Source organism: Coptis chinensis, chromosome 9 (genome assembly GCF_015680905.1).
Source record: "Coptis chinensis isolate HL-2020 chromosome 9, ASM1568090v1, whole genome shotgun sequence".
NCBI classification, from domain to species: Eukaryota; Viridiplantae; Streptophyta; class Magnoliopsida; order Ranunculales; family Ranunculaceae; genus Coptis; species Coptis chinensis.
This window is the reverse complement of record NC_141464.1, coordinates 47,683,630-47,708,252: the sequence shown is the minus strand read 5'-3', so window position 1 is coordinate 47,708,252 and position 24,623 is coordinate 47,683,630. Positions and strand designations below refer to the sequence as shown.

Sequence of the window (24,623 nt, the reverse complement as noted above, 5' to 3'; positions counted from 1 at the left end):
AAAAAGGTCACCAGTTGACGTAATTCTTCATTTAGCCAAAAATACTGGAGATAACATATCTCAACTAGAATACTCTCGTATACTTGGCAGTTTAATGTATGTCATGAATTATACAAGGCCTGACATAGCATACTCTGTGAGCAAGCTAAGTCGATATACGAGTAATCCTGGCAGAGATCATTGGACTGCCATACTGAGAGTTTTGTGATACTTAAAGTATACTCAGAATTTTGGTATGCACTATACAAGATATCTAGCCGTTCCAGAAGGGTACTGCGATGCTAATTGTATATCTAACACTAAAGACTCAAATTAAAGTCCACAAGTGGATATGTCTTTACACTTGGAGGTGCAGCTGTTTCTTAGAAATCCTCAAAACAAATGTGCATAGCGAGGTCCACTATGGAATCAGAATTCATAGCATTGGACAAGGCTGGAGAAGAAGCAGAGTGGCTTCGAAATTTCTTAGAGGATATTCTAAACTGGGCTAAACCTGTGCCAGCAGTGTGTATACACTGTGACAACCAATCTGCTATTGGTATAGCACAGAGTAGCATGTATAACGGGAAGTCTCGACACATACGTCGTAGACATAACACCGTTAGACAATTACTCTCAAATGGAGTTATCTCAATCGACTATGTAAGTCAAAAGATAACATTGCAGATCCGCTTACAAAAAGTTTAACAATAGAGCAAGTTGAAAGATTATCAAGGGGAATGTGATTAAAGCCTTTGAGATAATCAACCAGGAGTCATCATAATGGAAAAACCAACCTAGTTGACTGGAGATCCCAAGATCTAGGTTTAAAGGGCCAACTGAATTATGTTTGTGACTCAGTTAGCACTAGAGAATAATATTATACTCTAACCCATTCCTATTTAAGACAGTGTATATCTGCCGCGAGACCCAGGATAAGTCAAGCTTTTAATGATTTAATATATCTTGGAAAGTTATGTTATCCAAGTAGAGTATTGCAGGATACTCTTTATAGAAATCACCTATGTTAGTGCGAAGTGGGGCCACTTCTATGAGAATTTTAAAGGCAAATGTCTCAAAAGCACTATCTGAAACCAAGAAGTGTTCAAGGCCAAAATGAACACAAACGTGAGAACCAACAGTATTCGAGAAGGTACTGCTTGAAGATAATTGTCTAGGTTTATACAAATGGCTGATAGTTCAAGGACATTAATTGAAGTCTACTGATTGTCCAATTAAATCCGATCATCTTTCACTAAGGCAAGTTCAAGGCCTCCCATGCTACTTGACCTGATGCGGTATCTTTTTATTTGTAAAAGAACATAAATCCGATGTTTATGATAGAAGAAGCCAAATTTTCATTCATGTGGGGGATTGTTAGAAAAATGAATTTGCACAAATCCATTAAAATATGAATGAGTAGTTTGTCTCCCAAGTTACCCCACTTGAGATGAAATAGGTTTATCTTGAAACAGTACGTAAAGTGAGAAAAACCTTTTCAAAAGGATGTACTAGGTCGAAACAGTGTATTATGCTGAAAAGGTGCGACCTTTTGAAATGTGCACTGTTTCGAAACAGTGCATCATGCCGAAAAGGTATGACCTTTCGAAATAGGCACTGGTTCGAAACAGTGCTTTATATTGAAATGGTGTGTCTTTTCGAAATATGTGACTTTTCAAAGAGTTGCTTACTTTTTTCCAAGAGTCACTGTGTTGTTTCGAATATGCACCACTTACCTATAAATAGTGGATGAATTTGGAGAGAAAAACAACCATATCACACAGAGTTATGATCTTTCTCTTCTCCCTCTGTTCTTAGTCAAATACTATGTTATGTTCGCTGATTCTATAGAATTGAAGTGCTAGCTTTCTATAGAAGGAAATCCGTTCTATCTTGGGAGACAGTTTCCCATCAACCTTCAAGCACCGTGAGGGGGAAAATCTGTCTTAAAGACATAGTGTATCTACACTAGGCTCGGATTTAATTAAGAAGTACAAGACACTTACAAGACAAAATGTTTGTATAGTTTGGTAATTGGTAACGAGTAAGTATAATTAAGTTGTATATTCCTAACAACAAACAAGAGTTGATCTTTAAATTAAGTCTCCAAATAGTATTTTTTTTTAAAAACAAATAGACTACAAGTATGCCGATGGTGATAAGCGTATGTTTTTTTTAATATATCCAAACTCGTCGCTTGAACATCTATTATATATTATTATCTATATAACAAAGAAGGGTGAAGTGGGTTGACAAATTCCACCTCATAAGGTGATACGTGGTTGTGTCACTCTCTAACCATAGCCACTAAAATATTTTTCTGGAGTGAGTTTAAAAGTTTTTTTCATTTCACCCACCCCACACAAAAAAAGCCTAGACGGGCTGTTGGGCTTTGGAAACATGAGTAGGGGCCGGATGTGCGTTGGGGGTGCCAAAAGCGCGGATATTTGTGCCGTACGGGGGCGGGTGCACGTTGGGGACGCCGAAAGCACGCGTATCTGTGCCGTACGGCACGGGCAAATACTAGTTTAGGATAAAACTTAGTAATCTTGTTCTTATTTGGATTCTAGATAGGGCAAGACTTCTTTATTTTAATATGGCAATAATAATGCTTAAAAACCTAAATTCAAAATTTGATCTATCAAAATAAATTACTGTCCTAGGAAAAAAAAAATGAGTTAATAAAGTTAAAAAAAGTGAAGGTTTTTAAGATTTGTTAGCACAATATTTAAAAAAAAAAAATTGTGAGATAAATAGTGAAAGAGGCGTTTTTAATTTTATCCAGCTTTTTTATTGGTTGAGAAAAACTAGTGAATGAAGTGTTTCTAATTTTGTCCGGAGAGTCAAATCAAATACATTGGGGGAGGTTCCTTGAAAGGTTCGCCATCACGTAGGCGTAGAGATAGAAACTTAGCCCTGACACAAACCCGCCCGTGCGCGCCTTAATAAAACCAATTAACTAAAATTTCCTTATGAGCCTTTATTTATTTTTATTTATTTTTCCAAAACCAACCCATCAAAATTCCAACCATTCCACAAACTGTGCACCGATATTTCCTCTTCCTCTTCTCCTACTCGTTTTCCAAGTGCCCATCTTAAAATTTCGATTCAGAAAAGTAGTCCATTCATAGAATTAATTGTAATCAAATTCCAAATGATAGAAAGGTTCATTTTTTTTTTTTGGCCAATTCCATTATAGAAACTCTTTATTTTTAGTAACAATAAGAAAAGGGGCATTCTTTTTATTTTGGTAGTTTTGAGGAAAGAGATGGAAGAAGAACAATGACAGGAGGAGGGGTATTGGGATTACGTACAAGTACTAGTTATGGATCATTGCAACAACAACAACAACAACAATTTTACAGAATAATATTAGTCCTAGTACTGTTTTGCAGATTCAAACTACAACGCCAGTTGTCATACGTAAGACATCAAAGATGTTTATATCTAGTTCAAGAGAGAAGGAGAAGTCTATTTCTAGATTTTTTAAGTTTACGGGTCGAAGAGGGTTCGGAATGTTGCTTCTTGTAGTTGTTTCTGTTGTAGTTTGTATGTCTGTTTTATCTGCAATTTGTAAAGGTGAGGTTTGGTATTTCCTTTTTTTATTTAAAACTGGTTTAGTTATGTTTGTAGTGTTTGCATTGCCTCAAATATATGTAGAGTTGTATTGCAATTGCATATTGCCTTGTTGTCGAGTTTGATATGTTGTTAGGACATGATGTGTGTGTATACTGTTGTCGAACAAACCATTTGATCACGTGTCTGTTGAGTTGTTGCCAATGTGATGCAGAACCCTGACCTCAAGTATAGTATGGAACTTTGTATTGATATGAACATGGGATCACTATAATTTTTTCGAAGGACGTAATGTATGTATAGTTATATTGTGATTGCATATTGCGTTGTTGTTGATTTTGATACGACTTTAGGGCGTGATGTGTGTATAATATTATCAAAGGAACCATTTCATCACTTGTGTTTATTGAGTTTTTGCCAATGTGATGCAGAACCTTGACCTCTTTCTGCCAGAAATTTTTTATTGTGCTATTTCAGTTATCAATACGTATTGTTAGGATACTTAGTTTTGTTGAAGGAAATAATTCCTTAACATTTTGTTTTCAGATGACGTTGCACCGTCAGGCTCTGATTTATTGAAGGAGAAAGACTTCCACCCATTGTTTGGGTCCAGAGGCACTGATTTACCACATAGGTCTACACTGTATGTTGAAAACAATATATCCATTGGCATATCACATAGGGAAATTTCTCAGATTGTTAAAGAGCAAGATATCAAAAAGATCAGTGGCGATCAAAACAAGGACAATAACTCTACATTACACAAAATCGTGCTTGTAAGTGATGAAAATAAGTCCCAGCTTCTGCCTCCTGCTGTTGATGGAAGCGCCTTTCCTCATGAGCATCCCTGTGGCAAGTTTGCTGTTCGATCCCCTCCAACTGATAGGAAACGAACTGGTCCTCGACGTAAGTTTGACTTGCCGAAATCGTAATATCTTAGAATTTTTTATGACTGCAATGTTGATATTACCACAGTGGAATGAACAGTACATGTACTTATTAAGAAAATTTATGTAAATGTAGTGTATACACTTGTCAATTTCATGATGCTGATGCTGAATTGCTGACTTTTCATTCTTATTTGTTCTTTCAGCATGTGCTGTATGTTACCTTCCCGTTGAGCAGGCCATAGTTCAAATGCCGAAGATCCCATCAACATCTCCTGTACTTGAGAACCTAACTTTCGTTCAGGATGAAAATCCAGTTAGAAAGGAGTTGTTTGGAGGATCAGATTTTGGTGGATATCCTTCTCTACAACAAAGGAATGCATCATATGATATTAAAGAATCAATGAACGTGCATTGTGGGTATGGCTTTTAAAACTTTTTGAGTCTTTTTCATTGAAGAAGATTCTTGTTATGAGTTATTTGCTTTGGATGTGCAGAGTAATGAATTGCCTTTTCTTTTTAAAGTGGCTCATTGCTGCATCTTTTTTTAATATAATTTGATGAATATATATCAAATAGGTTTGTTAAAGGACTTAAACCTGGTCGACAGACTGGATTTGACATTGATGATGCTGACCTTTCTGAGATGGAGCAGTGCCGTGGAGTTGTTGTTGCATCAGCCATATTTGGTAATTTATGAGCATTGAGAGCTCTCTCATCTTTTTCTCATTGGGTTCTACCTATTGTCTTGCATATTTTAATATTTTGTTGTTAACCAGGAAACTATGATATATTACAACAGCCAAAGAATATCAGTGATGCTGCCAAAACCAATGTTTGCTTCTATATGTTTGTGGACGAGAAGACAGAATCATATATAAAGAACTCTAGTGCCTTGAACGACATAAAGAAAGTTGGATTATGGAGAGTTGTTGTTATACGCAACCTTCCTTATGCTGATGCAAGGCGCAATGGAAAGGTTAGTGTACCTTGTTGATAATTTATTTATTCTTTTTTAATTTAGATGAGATAAATCAAAATTAGTGATGCACCGTAGGCTAGAGGAATTTGAAAGATGATACCTTAGTAGAGAAAAGTCACAAAGACAAGGAAATACCAGTGAACCAATTGATCTTTCGACGAAGATATTTTGATGTACAATGCTCTTCTAAAATCTCAAGTCCAAATGATTACCAAGAACTAGGAACTACAAGAAGATTACCATCTCCTTAAAGAGATTTCATGGACAACCACAACATTTAAACTATATATCACAACACATGTCGTTGCCACCTAAGTAGTCTCACCACCTCCAGCCCCCAGGTCCGACCTTTACGAAGACTCGCTTTTGCTTTGGCAGCCACACATTCCACCTGGCTCTAGAAAAACCAAGCTTGCAGGCTTTTGTCACCCAGCCTAATGGGCCTTAGCAATTACATGAGTGAAAACTCCTTAGGACGCTAGTGAGTTTCAAACCCGCAACCTCCCACATAAAGGGAGGGTTCAACATCCGTTTGAGCTAGAGGCTTATGTGCAGAAGCCATTGATCTCCATCATCTATTTCGGGGGAACAGAAGTACATAAGACTGGGTAGAAATAGATGGATCTAGTCGAATTTTGTGATAAAATGCAGGATGCCTTCTTCTTTGAAACTGGGTAGAAATAGATGGATCTAGTCGAATCAACTAGATTTTGTATTTTTTTCCCACCGCACTTTTTGTAGGGCCAGTTATCAATATAATCTTCTTTGCATATTTAGCTTCCTTAATTGATTAGGGAAATGTAGATTCTTCCTAACTCATAAGTTCTCTTCCTTTCTTTCTTGGTGCGCAAAACTGGACTGCTTTCTAATCATTGCTTATCTTTGGAAGAAAAATAACATTATCTTTGAGGCATGTCATGTATGTATCTTGATTCCATGGATTAATTTCCCATTTTTTTGGTAGCAAGTATGCTATTTTTCCTCTTTGTTTTTTTAATCGGTAAAGTTAAGATTTTCATCCAAATAAAAAGTATGGTGAGGTAACCTACAAGTACAAGAAAAAAAAGGAAAAAGCAAAAAATACAAGAACATCACCAAAGACTAAAACCCTAACACACCCGAAATCACGAATCTCTATACATTTCCCCCCATCTTGCAACAAATGGCTTAAAATAAAATGAATGCTATTTTTCCTTTTAGGCTTTGGTTTGGTGTTGCCATGGTACTCAAGAGTCTAGAGTGTATTAATTGTAGGATAGATAATGGAGACCCATGCCATTTCTATCATCTTGGGGATCTGGCTCACTATGAAGGCATCAAAGTGCAATGGGTTAATGATTTCTTTTGGTTAAAATGTGCGGGACCTTAGACATTAGACTTGATGAATTCTGTTTTGTTTTGAGGGCGGATCTTGGTTGTTGTATTGCAAGCTAGCTCAAATTACTTGTTCGTGTTTTACTGATAACAGTCCTTTTTGTCGCACTGTTTCTTCTAGAGAGTTTATTACGGATTAAGTTTGGCGAACCTCACAAATGGTTCCCCTGGAAAATATTTTCTCGAGCTATGATAAGAATGTTCAATTCTGAAGAAAGTATCGACGTGACTTGAAAATTTATGTAATATATTATGTTGTTGTTCTGAATTTTCCCTCATTTTTTCCTTTCAACCTTTTCCCCTTACTTGAAGAAGGATTTTATGAAGTTTAGTAGTCTCTATGATTTGTAGTAACATAAAACCTGTTGCAGGTACCAAAGCTTCTTCTTCATAGGATTTTCCCAAATGCACGGTATTCTCTATGGATTGATGGAAAGCTTGAGCTGGTTGTGGATCCTTATCAAGTTCTTGAGAGGTATAAACTATCTATAATCTTAAAGATACTTTAATGTCTTTACCTGCATTTGATTGACTTCCACCTCAAGCCTTGAAATTAGCAAATTATAAGGATTATTCAAACTTAATTCTGCATCTGAAATTATCTACTGTTTTGGTTCTCTTATGTATCGAGTGATGCTTGAGACTGTACTGGATAAAATTGCTGAAAAGTACAACCTGTGCAGGTTTAGTTTATGACGATTGTGATTGAGTGTTGCTTTCTCTTTGGTAGTATCTGTGTCTTACCTAGGCAAGGGTGGGCATACATCATAACATAAGTACAAATCCATTCGTTCTCGGCTCAAAGAATGTAGATGGTCCTTTTTTAATTGCTCATTTTGATCAGGGAGTGAGGATCTTTTATATATTTTTTCTGGGGGTGGGTAGAACGATACTTACGCCTGGAAATTCATTGTTCAGTGTATTATTATTTTTTAGTGTATGGAAAGTAGTGGTGTACTAGTGTCTAACAAAAATGTATTAAAAATCCGGTATAATATCTCGACCATCTGTTTGTCTTGCTTTTAGTATCTGGAACAGAAATCCAGAAAAAGATTGAAGCAAAAGAAAATGTAGTGTAAACAGTTATTGACTGATAGTCTGAGACTGAATACTCGTATGTACTGCAGATTGGAAATTTTAGAGCTCGAAACACTTCGTTAATAATACTCCTGAGGTTGATTCTCTTCTTTTGGCTTATTGAATAAGCTTCTTTAGTGTTGGTGGAGTTATTTGGTTTTCAGTTTGTCCTTCTACTTCTGGACCCTTGTTGAAAGGGAGTTCACATAGTTTTCTCTCGAACCAAAGCATTTGTGTTTCGACAGTCCCAGTGCCTTTACCAAGCACTCTGCCTAAAAGTTTTGCGTGATGGTTTGTAAGCATACTTTTTAAGCCAAGCTTGGGAAGTTAGAATATCTACCCATCATATATGCATATAATTCAGTAATGTTTTTTTTGTTTATTGGACTACTCAGCTGTTTGACACTAATCTATCCAACTTAGACTTGGCAAATGTTTTTTACCTTTTTATCTTCATTTTGTTATGTTTGTGCTAAAGGAACAAAAATGGATGCTTTTATATTCATTTTCTTACCAGTGTTTCTTACCAGTTTGATGATTTGAATATTTAATTAGTCCATTCAATTTTCAGATTCTTGTGGCGGAATGGGGGCACCTTTGCAATCTCTAGGCACTACAGACGCTTTGACGTGTTTGAGGAGGCGGAGGCTAATAAAGCTGCTGGGAAATACAGTAATGCATCCATTGATTCACAGGTGGAGTTTTACAAAGAAGAGGGTTTGACTCCATATTCAGTAGCTAAGCTTCCAATAACCAGTGGTAAGTTCATGACCCTTTTGTATCTTTGTTTGTTTGACTCCTCCCTTCCTCAACCTGAAAATGAGTTGGTGCTGTGACTGGGTCTCTGTAGACGTTCCTGAAGGATGTGTAATTATTAGAGAGCATATACCTATCACCAATCTCTTCACCTGTCTCTGGTTCAATGAAGTCGACCGTTTTACTTCTAGGGACCAGCTCAGCTTTTCCACTGTAAGGGACAAAATTATGGAAAAAGTAAATTGGCGTCTCAACATGTTTAAGGATTGCGAAAGGCGCAACTTTGTGGTTCAGGTACTCCTATGTTCTCTAACCTATAGCAGCATTTGTTTTTGGTATGTAAGTATTTTTTACGAAGTTTCTCATGACAAGCCATTATTTTCGAAAAGTATGCCTTTCTATTTCTGGGTTTGAATGTATGAGTTTATGACGGTCAAGTGAAGTGCTATACCCAACCTTTTAATGCTATTTGTGGACCAAGTGGATGGGATTCTCACTTTCTTTAGATGATTAGAGATCGGAAATTTGTCCGTTTGGAACTAGCAAATGTGAAAGCAAAAGCACATAACTGGAACGTCTATTCAATTTGCTAAACTAGCATGAACCTTTTGTCATTCCATCCCGTTAGTATTCTCAGTAGGATTTCGTTCCTGTAAGTTTGTAACCCCAGCATTCGAAACATAAAATACAGATACCTGATTTAGTTGAGTACTTGGCTCTATTGAGTGAAATCAGGCATGCTTATGATTCAATCCGTGATTCACTATGTGCAGGCTTACCATAGGGATTTGTTGGAGCACATTGCTCCTCCAATTGCCACTGCTCTTCATCCCCCACCAATTCTGACAAAGGAAAGGCCAGTAAAATCATCACCTGTGATAACCACAAATCGGGTTGAGAGGACTCCAGCCAGGAAGACCCCCCCAAGGCGTGGCAAAGAGAGGAGATCAAGACGTCACCGCAAAATCACAGCTGGTACGAGGGATTGAGTTCAATACATTTTTTATTGTGTTCAAATTAATTTATTTTTTCCCCTTCTTCCAAGCTTAAGATCATTTGTTACTCGGAAGCAGATATGGGCCGACAAATGTGTAGTGTCTTTGTTTCAAAAGAAAGTGATTTCTGGGTTTTGTATGAAACTGTTAATATATATATATACATATATAACTTTTGGTTGTAAATATCTTAATTTGAAATACTTATATAATTCATTAATTCCCATTCCTTTCAACTTCAAGTAGGCCATGTAAAAAAGGCCCCCTTCAAGGCTTCAAGTAGGCCGCATTATATATTCATGGATAGGATATTATACTCTTCCATGGATAATGCTATGATATTAATAAAGGAGAAGATTTGGAATTCAGAAGCTCCATTGTGATTGCAGGCCCACTCCTTCAGTGATCCCTTCGGCCGACTTAATAAAAAATATCAGCCCTGTTTATTGATTTTTATCCATTCAAATCTAGGGGTTGGTTGAATCATCACCCCCTCTATTTTTGGTTATTTACCATGAAAGTGAGCCTACCTTTTGTCTCACTCATGATTGCATCCCACACTCTAGTAACCAGAGTGGAGGAGGAATATGTAATGAGATTATGAGACGCAATTTTGTCATGGATAACAATTAGCAACTGCTTTAAAAGAAAGTCCTGATGGTTAAATTGGCAAGATCTGTAATCTCTTACTTATTCCAAGTTATGTATTAAAATTTAAATTTGGAAAATCAAAGTTGCTTCAGTGAATTAGTGTACATTGTATACTTCACATACTTTCACAAGATATACATTTACTATACACCCACATACAGATATGAAATTGCTTCTGCTTATGCTTGTTTTTGTCATCCACGATTTAGCTCCACATGTCGAATGGTCGCTCTCTCTCTCTTTTCCACTTGTCATGATTTCCACATTTTGAACAGCCAATACGAATAATTCAGTATCTCTTTTTGTCTGATAATAACAGTACACCTCATTATTTTGGTTTCCGATGCTTCAACACAACTGAATAATATAGCATGTATGCTTTGGACATATTTTGATTGTCTTATTGGTATATAAAAAAGAAGAAGATTGCCCTACTGTATTTATATATATATATATATTTTTTTTGCTAGGTAAGAATGAATAAATATAAATAAAAGAAGTTACATGGTGTAGGGAAGAGATCTTCCCTGATTCAAGCTCTCATGCACTCTCTGTTTCCCACCGAAGGAACAGTACAGTCACTCATTAGTATCTAAAAAACACCCCATAAGGCATTTCCCATTTCTTAACCCAGTCAGGCTTACCATTGACCACTTGAGCATTTGTATTTGTAAGTCTAGCTCCAGCTTTGGAAAGCGCATCTGCTGTAGTGTTTCCTTCCCTCCATCTACTGTATTTATATTTATATGCACGTAATACACATTTCTTTCTGTTATCATTTCTAGATAAGAATGAAAAGAGTGTGTGCTCCGTAGGCCATGTCGACCCTCAACGAATTTTAATGAAGAAAATGTGCACGCGGCGAACCTTGATGAGTATTAGTATTATCAGATCTGGACTCCTGAGTTGTGATTAGTGAATGTGTAGAACCATTTTTTTTCCTGCAAAATGACTTTACATTAGTATTTTGGAAATTTTAGCTGACGAGTTTAAGCACATTTCAAAATCATCCAGAGATGTATTGTAAAATTTATAATTGATTTCATTTACTCTGATCTGATGAACAATGATATCTTACTTGCTTACATATAATTATGTAGTTCAATTGCCAAGTCTTAAGAAAAAACGTTGTGAGCTGAGTTTCTTTTAGGAAAGTCGTGGATTTTTGGCAGCTCAAAAGATTTGTCATTTGTACGACCGATGTGTTATTTTATTTTTTATGTAAATGTATACAACTGGATAAGTGCACCTCACACGTATATTTGCATATATACTTGAGTACAATATACAAGTATTGAACTTAAGGGCCGTTTATAAGTGCCCCTAATTAAAACTTACGAGTCAATGATTTATGACCGTGGAAGTGAGACTACATCACCCTACCACCAATGGTATATTTTCATGGCAATGGGACAAGATAATGGGACCTAGATTATGATGGGCGTAGTATGGTACTATGACAATGGCAGTTTGCCCACAATAGAGACAATGGATCGACATGATTAGGATCTTGAATTGGCAATAAATTTGTCCCCCAAAATAATCAAAAGCGGAAAAATACAGGTAGCCACTTGCTAATGGTACCTCTTGATTCTAAGGTTGGTTCCTGCACCTGAGAGCCATACCAAACAGCAGTCCAGCACCAGTCACTCTGGTATTTGCATCCAATTTCCAAGAGGAGTGAGTGAGCAGTTGTGTCGAATATGCCCTAATTATAGATGAAATAGTTCCCAAATTTCATAGTTCTATGCAAAGTTCATTTTACAAAAGGGTCAAGACCTTCTTTTCAAATAAAAGAACGTCCACAAAGTAATAGCCCCCACTACATAAAATTTAGTCAATAGAAATATCTCTATGTGAACTAAGACACTCTTGTCAAAAAGTAACAAAAAAGAAAAGAAAAGTAAGACATTATCCAATCATTACCATCCAATTATCTTTGTGTGTATAAAAAAAACAAATACATATGAACTAAACTCATATATATATATATACACCTAATTAATGACATCACTAACATGAGACAGTTAAAAATACCAAAAAGGAAAAAGAGGGTGAGACTAAAAACACTGTCTGAAAAATCTATAAAAAGTAGACAAGTTCTAATGTAATAATAATAAAAGGGGGAAATTTGGGAATTAGGGTGACAAAATCAGTGATGGGTAATTAAACTCTTAAAAACTCAATTCCAAACAATGGGCACCTCAGGTTTTTTCATAATATGTCTTCTCCATTCAGTAATAGCCTTAACATCAGGTGTATTAATGATGTTCTATGTAAATGAAGTTTCTATATTTACACATGGTATAGAAACAGCTAATAAACTATTGGGATCAACACCACATGACACACTTTTGATACAAACAACTGATTCATTTGCTGGTTTGTTACTTTGTGCTATTGGTGTTTTTTTGTTTATGGTATCTTTTGTTAAAGATAGAGAGTTTCAGTCTTTTTTTGCTAAAGGGTGTGTGGTTATTCATGTTATGGCTGCTGTTTGGAGATTTTATTTTGAGAGGAGACTTGAAGATCTTTCTAGAGATTGGCCTAGACAAGTTGTTGGTGATATATTGTTAGCTGTTTCTTGGGTTTTCTTTCTTGTTTACTCTTGGAGAGAGAAGTATGATTGATTCATGTCGAATCGCGTGTTGGGCTGCAATGCTGGATTCTGCTACTGGATTTATACACTGTAAGATTTTGTGTAAACAAATTATGTTGGTTTGATTTGTTTTATAACTTTATGGAATAGTCTTCCTTGTACATGTTATTTGGTACTAATGAAAATGAAGCATATCATATATCTTCTTTTTTGGATATGTGCTGTTTCATTGTTACTGCCATTTACAATTAGAATGCGTTGGGTATGGTTATTGATTTGCTCTTTATGTTGTCGTGGAAAAGGAGAATGAATGCTTAGGACGTACTAAGACCTGATGAATAAACTAATCTGCTTCTCAAAAGAGTTTGGAGTAATAGTAAGACCAAAACTGCTTCTTTGTTACTATATATCCTTATGCCCCTTTGTTTACGCGATTTGATTTGATAAGAATAATTTATTATAAAAGAATTTACATGACTTGCTCAATCATAAGAAGATAATTAAAGAACTGTATGGTGTGCTTTAAGGGTTTTATTTGCTTGCGTGGGTGATTTTGGATCCATTGACGAACAGTTTTAGAAACAGAAATAACTCTACAACGTGGTTATTAACTGGGTTGTATACTTGTTTGGAGTTTGTAATTGGGTCGTCACAGAGGAGTATATTTATTAAAGGAATTCTTTAGAATGGGCATTAGCCATGAGGTGTCTGGTCCTCCAGTGTATAATTGGTTGCACCCTGTAAGTGAGATTCTCTCTCACATTTGTACCCCATGTACATCCTAAGCAACAAAACTTTCGTTATCAAACAAAAAAAAACACTGCAACATGGTTAGTTTCATTGGCATTTACCCTCCGTATATAGCGCAATGGTAAGTGTTTTAAGTCATTTCTCATAGAAAGATGGCTGAGTGCTACTGAGGAAAAAGATGGATATATGATGGAGGTAATGAAATGAAGTACTTGATACTCGTCTTTAGTTTTATTAACTGTCTTGTTTTTTTTTAAAAAAATCTGTTGTTTGGTTGTCACTGTTATTTACAGTTAAGAATGTGTTAGGTATTGATATTTGCTTTAGCTTCCACGGACACATAAACAAACTTTAAGTTGTTAAGAAGAGACGCATGAATGCTTAGGAACTACTAGGACTTAGGATACGCTAATCTGGTTCTCAAGTGAACTTGGATTAATCGACATTGAAGCTTCTTCTTTGTTAGTACATGGCACACCAGTTTTTAGACCTTAAAGATATTTGACAGTCATCCATGATACTCCTAACACAATACTGGTTTGTATTACGTAACTTGAGCTGTAAAAAGCCTGTGCAGTAGATGTAGCGTATAGAATCTTCGTATAGGATGTAAAAGTTGTTCAAGTTATTATGTTGGAAAATGATTTGAGTGCTCTAGGTTCGTAAAGATACAAGCAACAACAAATCGACATTGATGACAATATCAATTGAAACAAGTCAAACAAGCTATTGGATAAAGATGAAGTAAATAAGTAGATTCCAGATGCAGGCATTGCGTTTGCTATGGACCATTAAAAACTTTGTATATATGGTAGACTATACCGTGTTGAAAGCATTCATGTGAATTACTCTAATCATAAGAAGATAACTAAAGAATTTATCGTGTGTTTTGGGGATTATTGTTTCAGTGGTTGATTTTGGAATCGTGGACAAACATTTTTAGAAACAGAAATAACACTAAAGCATATGTTACGGTTCACTGGCATGTGCTCTCCATATATAGTAATGATAAGTGTTTAGTCATTTCTCATAGAAAGAGTGCTGAGTGCTACACACCAAGAAATGAGATGTATAGACGACGGAGGATCTGTTAGGTTTCAATTTGGCGTGCTTTATCTTGAATGACCTTATAATTGTTTTTATAATTTGGGGGCACTACAACTTCTTTCTGTCTCCATAGTGTTTTTGTCTTGGAATTAGCTCTGCATAAAAGCAGAAACGATCTACTAACAAATGTGTGATGGTAGTTACTAGTTTTGAATTGATCTCCAGGAGGGAACTACGTCATTTAACAGATTCTTTTTGCTTCAGTAGCTAGTTTAAAGTATGACCTTCAGCTCTGTGGAACTTCCTTCTTTTTCTGTTCTCCACTTTGTGTTTGATTACTCTGAACTTTTATCAAATTAATGTACTATATCTGATTTAGTTCCGGGGTTGGTTTATTTTTGGAATTCCGGATGCTATATGTGGAAATTAGCTATTTTTTCGCATTCCATGCATGAGCTCAATTAAAACAGGAACTGGAAAATGATTTCGAACTTGTGTTTTTCACTAGGTTACATTGACACGCCGTATTGGACACGGATACGAATTGTCGGGCATGGCAAAATATCAAAATTCGAGGTAAATTACATGCAATATGTGTCCGACACGGACACGTGGATACGTATCCGACACGGATTTTTTTCAAAATATGGCGTGTCCATGTAACCTAGGTGTTTTTCATTAAATAGGTTTGCACTGTATACCGCTTTATAAGGTGTTTCCGGTAGACCGGTACTTAAGAAAATGTGCAGAAAGGCATATTGCAACATCTTATTCGTCTAAGCATTCATGAATATATTGAGAAAGTGACGTCGTGGGTAATAATCTCTGTATCAATTGCACTGAGTTGCAGAGTTTCATGATGCAGGGCAGAGTTTCATTATGAACAGCCTTCTATGGCAGCTCTGCGAATGAACATATTCAGCTTTTGACATATGTGATTTATATGTTTCTATAATTCTAGTAAGATATATGAACTTTTCATTATCCGTATACGGAAAAGCTTTGCTATAGCAGGACACTGAAGTGACTGAATATGAAAACTTAAGAATGGAATGAATGATTTTGGCATTTTTTACCAATTAGTAAATATTTATATGGTATTATGGTGTACAGACCTTCAGTTACTTTGGTTGCCCTTAACTAAGATGTTTCGTTTGATAAGCGCCCAGACTAGTAATTCTTCATGTCCTCCCCTCAATCAATGTAGTTCTTCACTGTGTCATGTCACTGCAGAGTCCATATTGTCATGGTTTTCAATATATTTTTGCTTGTTTGTGACAGTTCATTGACCTTTTGCTTTTGGCATTCCTTTATCTATGAGCTTGTGATGAATAACTCTTTCATGTGTTGTGTAGTTTCTTCTGGTCCACAGGCTTGCTCTTTTATTCAAAATGCATTAGTGCATTACCCCCTTCCCCCGCGGCTCTCATATTTCTGTTTTTAGTGCTTCTGCACTTGTATGAGACACGGATATTGGTGATGTACAGGTGCTTCATGTTGTAAAACTTCTTGAAATATTGTAAAACGTCATATTGTAAGCTGTGTCCATAGTTTGTGATTTCGAAGGGACCTCAGAAGTCAGAATTCCGTTGGATATTTTGGTTTTTGGAAAAATCAAAACGGTATCGATATAACAGTAATACAGTATGTAGGGAAGCTGAAAAAACTGTAAGACAGAAACAAGAGGATCCTTCCAAATGACTTCCACGGAATACTAGACTCAAGAATAGTGAAACTCTGCTCATTCGCAAATTCACAACTCTGTTCATCACATGGACCTCACCGCCACCTCCTCTCCTCCTCGACCTCCACCTCCTCTCCTCTCACCCCTATAATTCCATGTTGTTTTTTCTGTTCACGGACTTTTGTCCAAACAACTAAGCCCAGATCCAGCCAGAGAGTCAGCTAGTTTTTGTTTACGTGTCTTGGGACTCGATTTTAAAGATGCACTAGGTAGTACTTATTGTTTTAAATAAGTGGTTTGTGTTTTCATTGGTTCTGAAATAAACAAATGGGACTGCAGCTAATCATGATTAGCCTATCAAAGCACTAGCATAACAAGACGGTGGAGAAGGTTGTTTATCGATGTTGGTTTGTATTGGAACTCTAAGATATTGGTGGATTATTTCCTTGCAGACTGGGTTATGAGATAGTTGCATAATGAGATACTATCACGCGAGCTGGAGAAGGTGATGGAAGGCCTATTTAAAACCACATTCACTGTTTCTTCATCATCCAAAAACCATATACGCTCTATCTATCACAATTGCCATGGCCAATTCCAAAGATAAATCTACCTTTCATCAGGCCCACTCAAACAATATTGAAAATCTTTTTGTTGATTTCGCACACAAAGTTCGTCTGCCTTATAAATCAGCCCTTACTATTGCTTATTCAGATCTCATGAAAGCAAAACTTTTGGAGCACATAAGCTTAGCATGTTTATTCGAGTTTTAGATGGTAAAATAGTTGCTAGAAATCTGCGAGCTGGATTGGACAAATTGTGGGCACCTTTTAAAATAGTTAAGATGGAGTTCTATAAACCCGAAATCTTTCAAGTCTGGATGGAGAATCAACACCAACTTGAACTTATTCTCAACAGTAACCTTGGATTGTGTCGCAGCATATCCTACAAATTGTTCCATGGATGGATACGAAGGAAAGCAAACAACTTGATTTCAACAAGTTCTTCATATGGGTCCAACTATTACATTTCCCTGAGATTTTTCAAGATAGGAAAATAGTTGAGAACAATTTAATTGAATCCGGTTGCTTTGGACCTACTCAGCTGCTGCACTTGGAATTGCATCCAAAACATAATAATTTTGTTGAAATGATAAGAGTCAAAGTTCTGATGGATATTAAGGACCCCATTCCACTTGGTTTCAAACTACATGAACCAATAAATGGGATAGAATGGATTTAGTTTGCTTATGAGTTTCTACCTATTTTCTGCTTCATATGCGGCTTCATAGGACATATTCAGGCGGCTTGTAACTTCAATGATGTGGACTTCTGTGTTGAACCCCAGGTTACTTCAACTGGTTTGAAGATTGAACTCTACAACGCCAAAACCCGCATCTTTCCTAAACCTATTGTTGAGCGTCCTGTTCTTGAAACTCAACTTTCTTTGCAGATAGAACCACCTAGAGGACATTATCCTTTTTAATAAGGAATTCTTTTAGTAATGGTGGTATGTATGCTGCAACAAAAGGGCCAAATGAAGGTGGTTACACTCAAGATATGCAGGGTAAAGGCAAAGGACCAATGCTTATGGAAATTAACACTCCTAAGGCTAAGTCCAATGGTTTGGTGCGGCAAAACACAAAACCACAATAGCACAGTATATACCGTTAGTGGGATAGCGAAACAAGACCCAATGGTTTGTTTTTTCAGCCGCCAGTGGTACTGGCGTGCAGCCAAAATTTCGACTTTATTAAATATCGTTATTTGTTGTCCGCCGAAATATCGATCTTTGTTATCCGCCATCAGCAGTGGCGGACAAGAGAAAAAAAACAAGTTTTTGTATACGCCTCCCACAGGCGTGTAGATAATTATCTCCCCATTTTACCCTTCTCGGTCTCTCTCATCAAAAAGAAAAAAACACCGAAAAAAAAAATTAAATAAATTACTCATTCTCACTATTCAACATGACTTTGGTGCGAGAAAAATAGAAATCTAGAATTGGCGCGAATTTTGGATCTCTCATCGCCACTTCCCACAAATAGGTATGATTTTGATGAACCTTTTTTTTTTTTTTTTTTGAGTTTTGAGCTGAAATGAAGTGCCTATTAAATAAAAACAAATTTTAGTTTGTGTTAGTTTACTTTCTTGAAATAAGTAGCATAACTTTTGTCCAGTATGTAGGAGCTTATGGTTATGGTATATACTATTTTACATTAAGAAGAAATGGAGTTGACTTACCTTATAAAAAGTTAATGGAGTTTGAACAGATGGATAGTTTAGTTGCATGTGAAGATTTTTTGTAGTTGTTGGGGTTCGGTGTTTAATAAAACTGGGTATTGTTATAAGATTGATTACCCAATTCAATCTTTAGTTAGTGTGTTTAATGGGATTTTACACCTCTAATTGTATAGTATTGTATAACTGGGTATTGATTTTTACGCCCCCCTCTTTAATTTAAGATTGATTACCCAATTCGGGCTTTTATTGTTGGTGAGAGGGGAATTTCCCACCCTCTCTATTAGCTAATACACTATTACCTACGGTTTAGCACCCCCATTGGAGAGAGTTTTTTGATATTTGAGGTGTAAAATTTCCACTCTATACGGTTTACACCCCCCATTGGAGATGCCCTGATGAGAATAAGATTGGGTATTTTAAAGTGAGAACAGTTGTGGAGAAGAAAAGGCATGTTGGTTATGTTATTGGAATTGGGATTTTGTCTCTAAACTGATCAGAGACAAAATACACCTAATAGACGTAGTACCGTCTATGTTTTGCAATACTTTCTTGACTTTTCTTTTGCAGCCTTCACAGTGAATGGAAACTTTCAAGGTCCATTTTTTGAAATAACATGAAAACAGATTAGAAACTTGACAAACAAGTAAAGATTGATAACATGATGAATAAAGAAATCCCTTTTATATTTGTAAATGTGAATAAAGAAATCCCTTTGTTTTGATTTATAGTTGTTTTCATTGATTGAGCGACAATTGTTTGTTCAATTTCCTCTAAAGCATGTTTTTTTTTGAACCGATTTTAAAATTGTGGGAGTTTTTCGCCGTCGGAGGATTGGATGAGGATAGCGAGTAGATCGCAACACTTCTTAGTGATCTTCCTGTTCAACATCTGTTCTGATTAGGATGCATTGCCACTCTATGTGATTATTTATTGTATTTAAACTGCAAAGTTTTATGTACTTGACAATGAAATATTTTTTGTTAATTCTAATTGTAGTTCTCAGTTATATTTGGAATTTGAGTTGCTGAAGTTCCATGGTTTATTCAATCATTTCTCAGGGAGTACTATGCATTGGTTTTCTTAAATGTGCTCGACAACACAAAGAAATCTCAAGAGAACAAGCAACGAAAGATCTAGAGGTAAGATAGAGTATAAGCTATAGAGCCTTGCATCTGGTGGTACACCTAAACTGTGCAGTCACTTTTTGGTTTTCCATATATTTGTCTTTGGCCTTTCCAAAATAATCCTAGGTGATCATGGTTTTTACCTGTAACTTTAAATAATGAGGTATTTTTTAAGTATTTTTGCTATTTTCTCCAACTACTATTTGCTGAATCTTAATTTTTTGTTTTTGGAGAAAAATCAATGAGTAGAATGTCTAAGATCGAATATATGTTTAAAAGTCTATTTTCCCAAACCTATTTGTTTTTTGCTATGTTATATTGGGCACGCCATAAGTTTTTGTGGGACAATTTAGTACTAATAACTTCCCAGCAAGCTAGTTCTTCAAGCACTTTGACTTGGATTCTCAATACATATTACCCAAAGAAATCCAAGAGCGAGCTGCTCCTTCATTCAAAGCCAAGGTTAGAAACACATTGTCTAAGTCTCAGCAATACGTCCACTTGATTTGGTAAATGATGTGTTAGTATCCTTTTGAAGGATAACTGAAGTTTTTCTAGGTTAAGGAGACTACGATTGTGTGTTGATATACGTAGAATACTATATTGTGGTCTAGTTTTGTGTCATACCTTCAGTAGAAAGAAAATGCGACACTTAATTTTATTTGTCGTAATGCAAGACCAATTTATTTAGTTTCATATTATAAATTATATTTGATTTTGGTGTTAATTTATTTCTCACCAGTTACAATGTTCGGCATTTTACACAAATTCAGAGGTAAGGGTACAAAGTCGAAAAAGTCAGGGACACCAAATGCCCCAAATCCAGAAGATGTACGTGTAGGGACTTCTTATTCTGAGTTTGATTCTAGTTCTTATCACCGTGTTGTTGTAGAGGAAAGTACACACATATCATTTACTCTTCGTGAATGTGGTGAAACGAAGGAAAAAGTCGGTAAGAAAGGGACTTTGGCCCCTGTTATGGAATGGTTGAGCCAAGTGAACTTTGGAGAATTTCAATTGATGCTTCAGAATGTTGGTTTTGACGTCTTTGCTCAAATTGACATTGAAAAGTCCGATAGATAGTTAGTTGAAGCAATTGTAGAGAGATGGTGGGACTCTACCCACACATTTCATTTTCTATGTGGCGAGATAGGCTTTACGCCACTTGATTTCTCAATGCTTACGGGGTTGCGTGTTGGAGAAAGAAAGATTGTAGCTTTTGATTCAAAATATGAGTTATTTGATGAAGTTGTCAAATATTTACCTTTTTTAACGGAGGATGAGATTTATAGTGGTAGCATCAAACTAAGTCATTTAGAGATGTATACAGCTTATGCAGTGCAAGATGATGTTAATGAAAGAGAAATAGGGTTTCGTGCTTTCATGTTGTATGTTATTGGAAATGTATTGTTAGCAAATTCCCACAGCAAGGTTCGTTTGGAATATCTAGCTAGTCTTATTCAGATAGATGAGATCGGTAGTTATGACTGGGGAGGAGCTGCATATACGCATCTGATCGGGTCTTTGGACTTGGTATGCCGTTTTGGCATTGTCAATGGTAGTAAAGCTGTGGTGGGGATGTGGCAAGTCATTGAGGTAATTAAAGTTAATTATTTTTTAAATGGATTTGATTAGTTAGTTATGTGCTTATATATTTGTTTTTGTTCAGTACTGGTATTATTCATATTTTCGAAATGGCATGCACGTTCGGATACTTGAAGAGCCCGACCAATTTCCTGCTATAAATAATTGGGGTCCAACTTACCGTTATAAGGTTGCGGGTGAAACCCATTGTAATCTAAGTCTAGCGTGACAGCAAGTAGAGTCTCGTACTCGGAGTTCTATTGTATGGCTACCATGGGTAGATTCCACATGCATACGCATAAATCATCCATATGTTCGGAAAGCATTAGAGTTGACTAGTCGGTGATGCATCTTGTTTGGACCATGTTTAAATGTTTGGTATTTAGGAAAGCGTTGTCGTCGCCAAGTCACTGGCGTTCCTTCAGTTCCTTGTGATCCCCCTTCGCATATGAATCTTAACGGATGCCAGACTGATGTATTGCTCCAATGGTACAACAGTGGCGGCATTTCTATTGATGCTTTGATTAGACAGGTTAGTGAAAGCAAACAATATTAATCGACTATTGGGCTCGTGTCTCTGTGGGGATGCTTCTACCCCCAACTTATAAAGGTGTGAATGTGGACTTTGTTGGTGCATCTGGTCTTAAGGAGGATGTAGGTATCTCACAGCCGATGGGGGCAACCCTTAATCGCTCATCATATCCCCCATTGTCACAAGTTGAGGCAGTTGTTACTCCTAAAGCCAATTGGGTTATCCCTATTACTTGTCGTAATGGTGAAATCTTTAATTTACGTGTTCCACCAATTGATAAAGATTTGGTGCCACATCTCTCTATTGATGCCAATTTGACACCAGTAAGTAAATTAAATAGTTTATTTTATTTTATTTTTTGTATCAATATTTAATTTATTTAATTATGGTATCAATTTAGGCACAGTTGAAGATGATGTTAGAGGACTATATGCATGCCACGACTTCTATGGCTAGTCTTATTGGCAAAATGAATAGTGGGTTGCACCCTAATAAGGATGATATATTGGAATACGCTCGTCAAGAATTGAATAGTCATGACATTTCATATTCTGAATACACTGAAGTAGTTGCGACTCAGATGACCCCCCCCCACAAGTTCAAACTCGGCCATCTATCTCAAGGGAGGATGTATATGTCCCTCATTTTGCGGGTGAATCAACTGATCCATCTATGCGTTACTCGAGCTCACAGGGAGAAGGAAGTAGCAGTTATGGTTTCTATTAGTATTTACTCGAGCTCACAGGGAGAAGGAAGTAGCAGGTATGCGTTACTCGAACTCAAAGCTACATCCAATTTATCTCTCAAAGTTGCATATAATTTATCTTAGTGAAAGTTTGTTATTGAACATTTAGTTATTGCATTCTTCAATATGCATTACTTACTATTAATTTGTTTCCTGGAAATTTTATATTTTATTTTATAAGCAATAGGAACTTTTTCATGGATATAAACTTTCATAGTGCCTGCCATAGTTGCTCGACCTTATGCGGTTGTATTAGTTAACTTGTACTATCATATATGTTGTATTGAACTGGTTATGTCATGTCTTTTCGGATGAAAGTAACACGTAAAGGATGAGTTCCTTCTTAAGCCTATTTTTACATTTTAATGTTGTTGTTGGATCGCGATCCTTACATGGAAGTCATTCATAGTACTTGAAGTTCCATTTATGAAAAATTCAGACTCATATGCTAAATTTCTTTCATTCCTTACTTTTTGTATGACACCGATATTTTTCAATGTAACTGGCAATGCTCGACATGCCCATTTTATTGGTTAAAGTTTCCTAGATTGGGCACTCAATAGCTAGCCACCGGGGCCTAATGAATTTGCCTCAAGGAAGTTCGAGGAAGACGAAGCGCGAGGTTCACTTGTTGTATACTTGTATCTGAAGAGTTTGTGCTTTCCGTTTTAATGTATGTTGGTTATGTCATATACTTGCACTCAACTTTGTTAAGAATGGCCCTGAGACATTGTCTTTAAAAGCTTCATAAGTTGACATCTGTTCCTTCATTCACTCTCAAAACTATGTGGTGGAATTCTATCCAACGACAATCTAAATTATGCCTTTTCAAAAGACTACAGTAAATAAGTGTACTGTAACTTCTGGGAATGGATGTTCATTGAAAAAAAAACAAAAAAAGTGTACTGTAACTTCATTGTGTTACCATATTCTTATAGCTGATACCTCTATTTTGTGTTCACACTGATTGGACCATGAGATGTAAATTGACAGTTTTTTATTTCCAATCGAGAATAGGCTGATTTTTTAGAACTTGATCAAACGGTATTATGAAGGCCTTGTGTGGCCAAATTTCGAATCGATGTGTTTCGGGACACCACGGGATGAGTCATGAGTATCTTGGAAGTTATCGATTTTAATCGTGAATTAGCCTTCCTTGCGTGTAGATTGTAAGCAAGAGTCGCCCCATCTTGATTCATTTTTTCTATGGGAGAAAGTTTGGTTTTAACCGACAAAAAAGAAGAAAGTTTTGCTATTGCGAAGATCAAGAAAAAATTAGCTAGGCGCTTGGAGCTAGGCGCAATGAGTTGTTGGAAGTTGGAATTCCGAGCAATTTTAAGACTTACTGCTAAAAACGGGTGCTAAAAACCTTGTTGCTACTTACTGGTCATTTTAATTATGTTACTGAAAGTTATTTGGATATCTCTTTTGCCCATTTTGTCAGCGCATCTATTTAGTGCGTGTTTCAACCCAGACACCCAGTGTATTATCATTGTGGAGTATTTCTAATATCTCGAGACCGAAATTTGATAATAATGAGATGATGTATTGTTGCTACTAAATACTACCATTCCCATAAATGCACGAGTAAACGTACACTAGAAACATATAAGAAATGCATGACATAAAAACATCTTAATTCTGATCACGCCATTCCCATAAATGGTTAATCAGACACTGCTCTAATTCCACATGCTCGTGCCTATTATGCACATATGCCACGTGTTGCAAGACTCTGCGAAATTCAGCTGAATTGGGGTTTCGGTCGAGAACAATTTTTGCTATATTAGGATTTTCAAAGTAATCATGGTTAATAATAGGCTCAGAGTCTCCATAAACGTAAGCGTTCAAATAGTTATGTCGTTCTTCCTCAACAATCATGTTATGCAAAATAATGCACACCGACATAACATCATGGAGCACATCTTTGTCCCACAAGCGAGCTTTGCCTCTAACAATTGCAAAACGAGATTGAAGAACCCCAAATGCTCGTTCAACGTCTTTTCTATAAGATTCTTGCATCAGCGTAAAATTTTTATCT

General features: G+C 36.3%; 2 protein-coding genes and 1 long non-coding RNA gene across 7 annotated transcripts; 2 read left to right on the top strand and 1 right to left on the bottom strand.

The window, feature by feature from the left end:
- The first annotated feature begins 3,122 nt into the window (after nt 1-3,122).
- On the top strand, nt 3,123-9,812 carry LOC147476366 (putative hexosyltransferase MUCI70). The gene is given in 10 exon segments (XM_086583199.1): nt 3,123-3,336; nt 3,339-3,558; nt 4,102-4,461; nt 4,649-4,862; nt 5,022-5,131; nt 5,222-5,421; nt 7,170-7,273; nt 8,447-8,634; nt 8,726-8,925; nt 9,405-9,812. Coding segments are annotated over 10 exon segments (1,887 nt in total). The 5' UTR covers nt 3,123-3,261; the 3' UTR covers nt 9,621-9,812.
- Nucleotides 9,813-12,319: 2,507 nt separating this feature from the next.
- Nucleotides 12,320-22,773, top strand: LOC147476364 (uncharacterized). Of its 5 annotated transcripts, none has more exons than XM_086582645.1 (4): nt 12,908-12,966; nt 15,182-15,249; nt 19,656-19,736; nt 22,238-22,773. In XM_086582645.1, exons 1-4 carry the CDS (start codon nt 12,936-12,938, stop codon nt 22,664-22,666), a joined length of 609 nt encoding a protein of 202 aa, XP_086438771.1. In that variant the 5' UTR covers nt 12,908-12,935; the 3' UTR covers nt 22,667-22,773. The 5 variants fall into 5 exon arrangements, 2 of the variants coding, with proteins under 2 accessions (XP_086438771.1, XP_086438772.1); XM_086582646.1 differs by lacking the exon at nt 22,238-22,773 and adding an exon at nt 20,464-21,822; XR_015207700.1 differs by lacking the exons at nt 19,656-19,736; nt 22,238-22,773 and adding an exon at nt 16,029-16,219 and having other exon boundaries at nt 12,320-12,966.
- LOC147476365 (uncharacterized) lies at nt 15,175-18,657 on the bottom strand. The gene is made up of 2 exons (XR_015207702.1): nt 18,598-18,657; nt 15,175-17,875 (listed from the first exon to the last, which is right to left on the bottom strand). It is a non-coding gene; the product is annotated as an uncharacterized LOC147476365 (long non-coding RNA).
- Nucleotides 22,774-24,623: the final 1,850 nt, after the last annotated feature.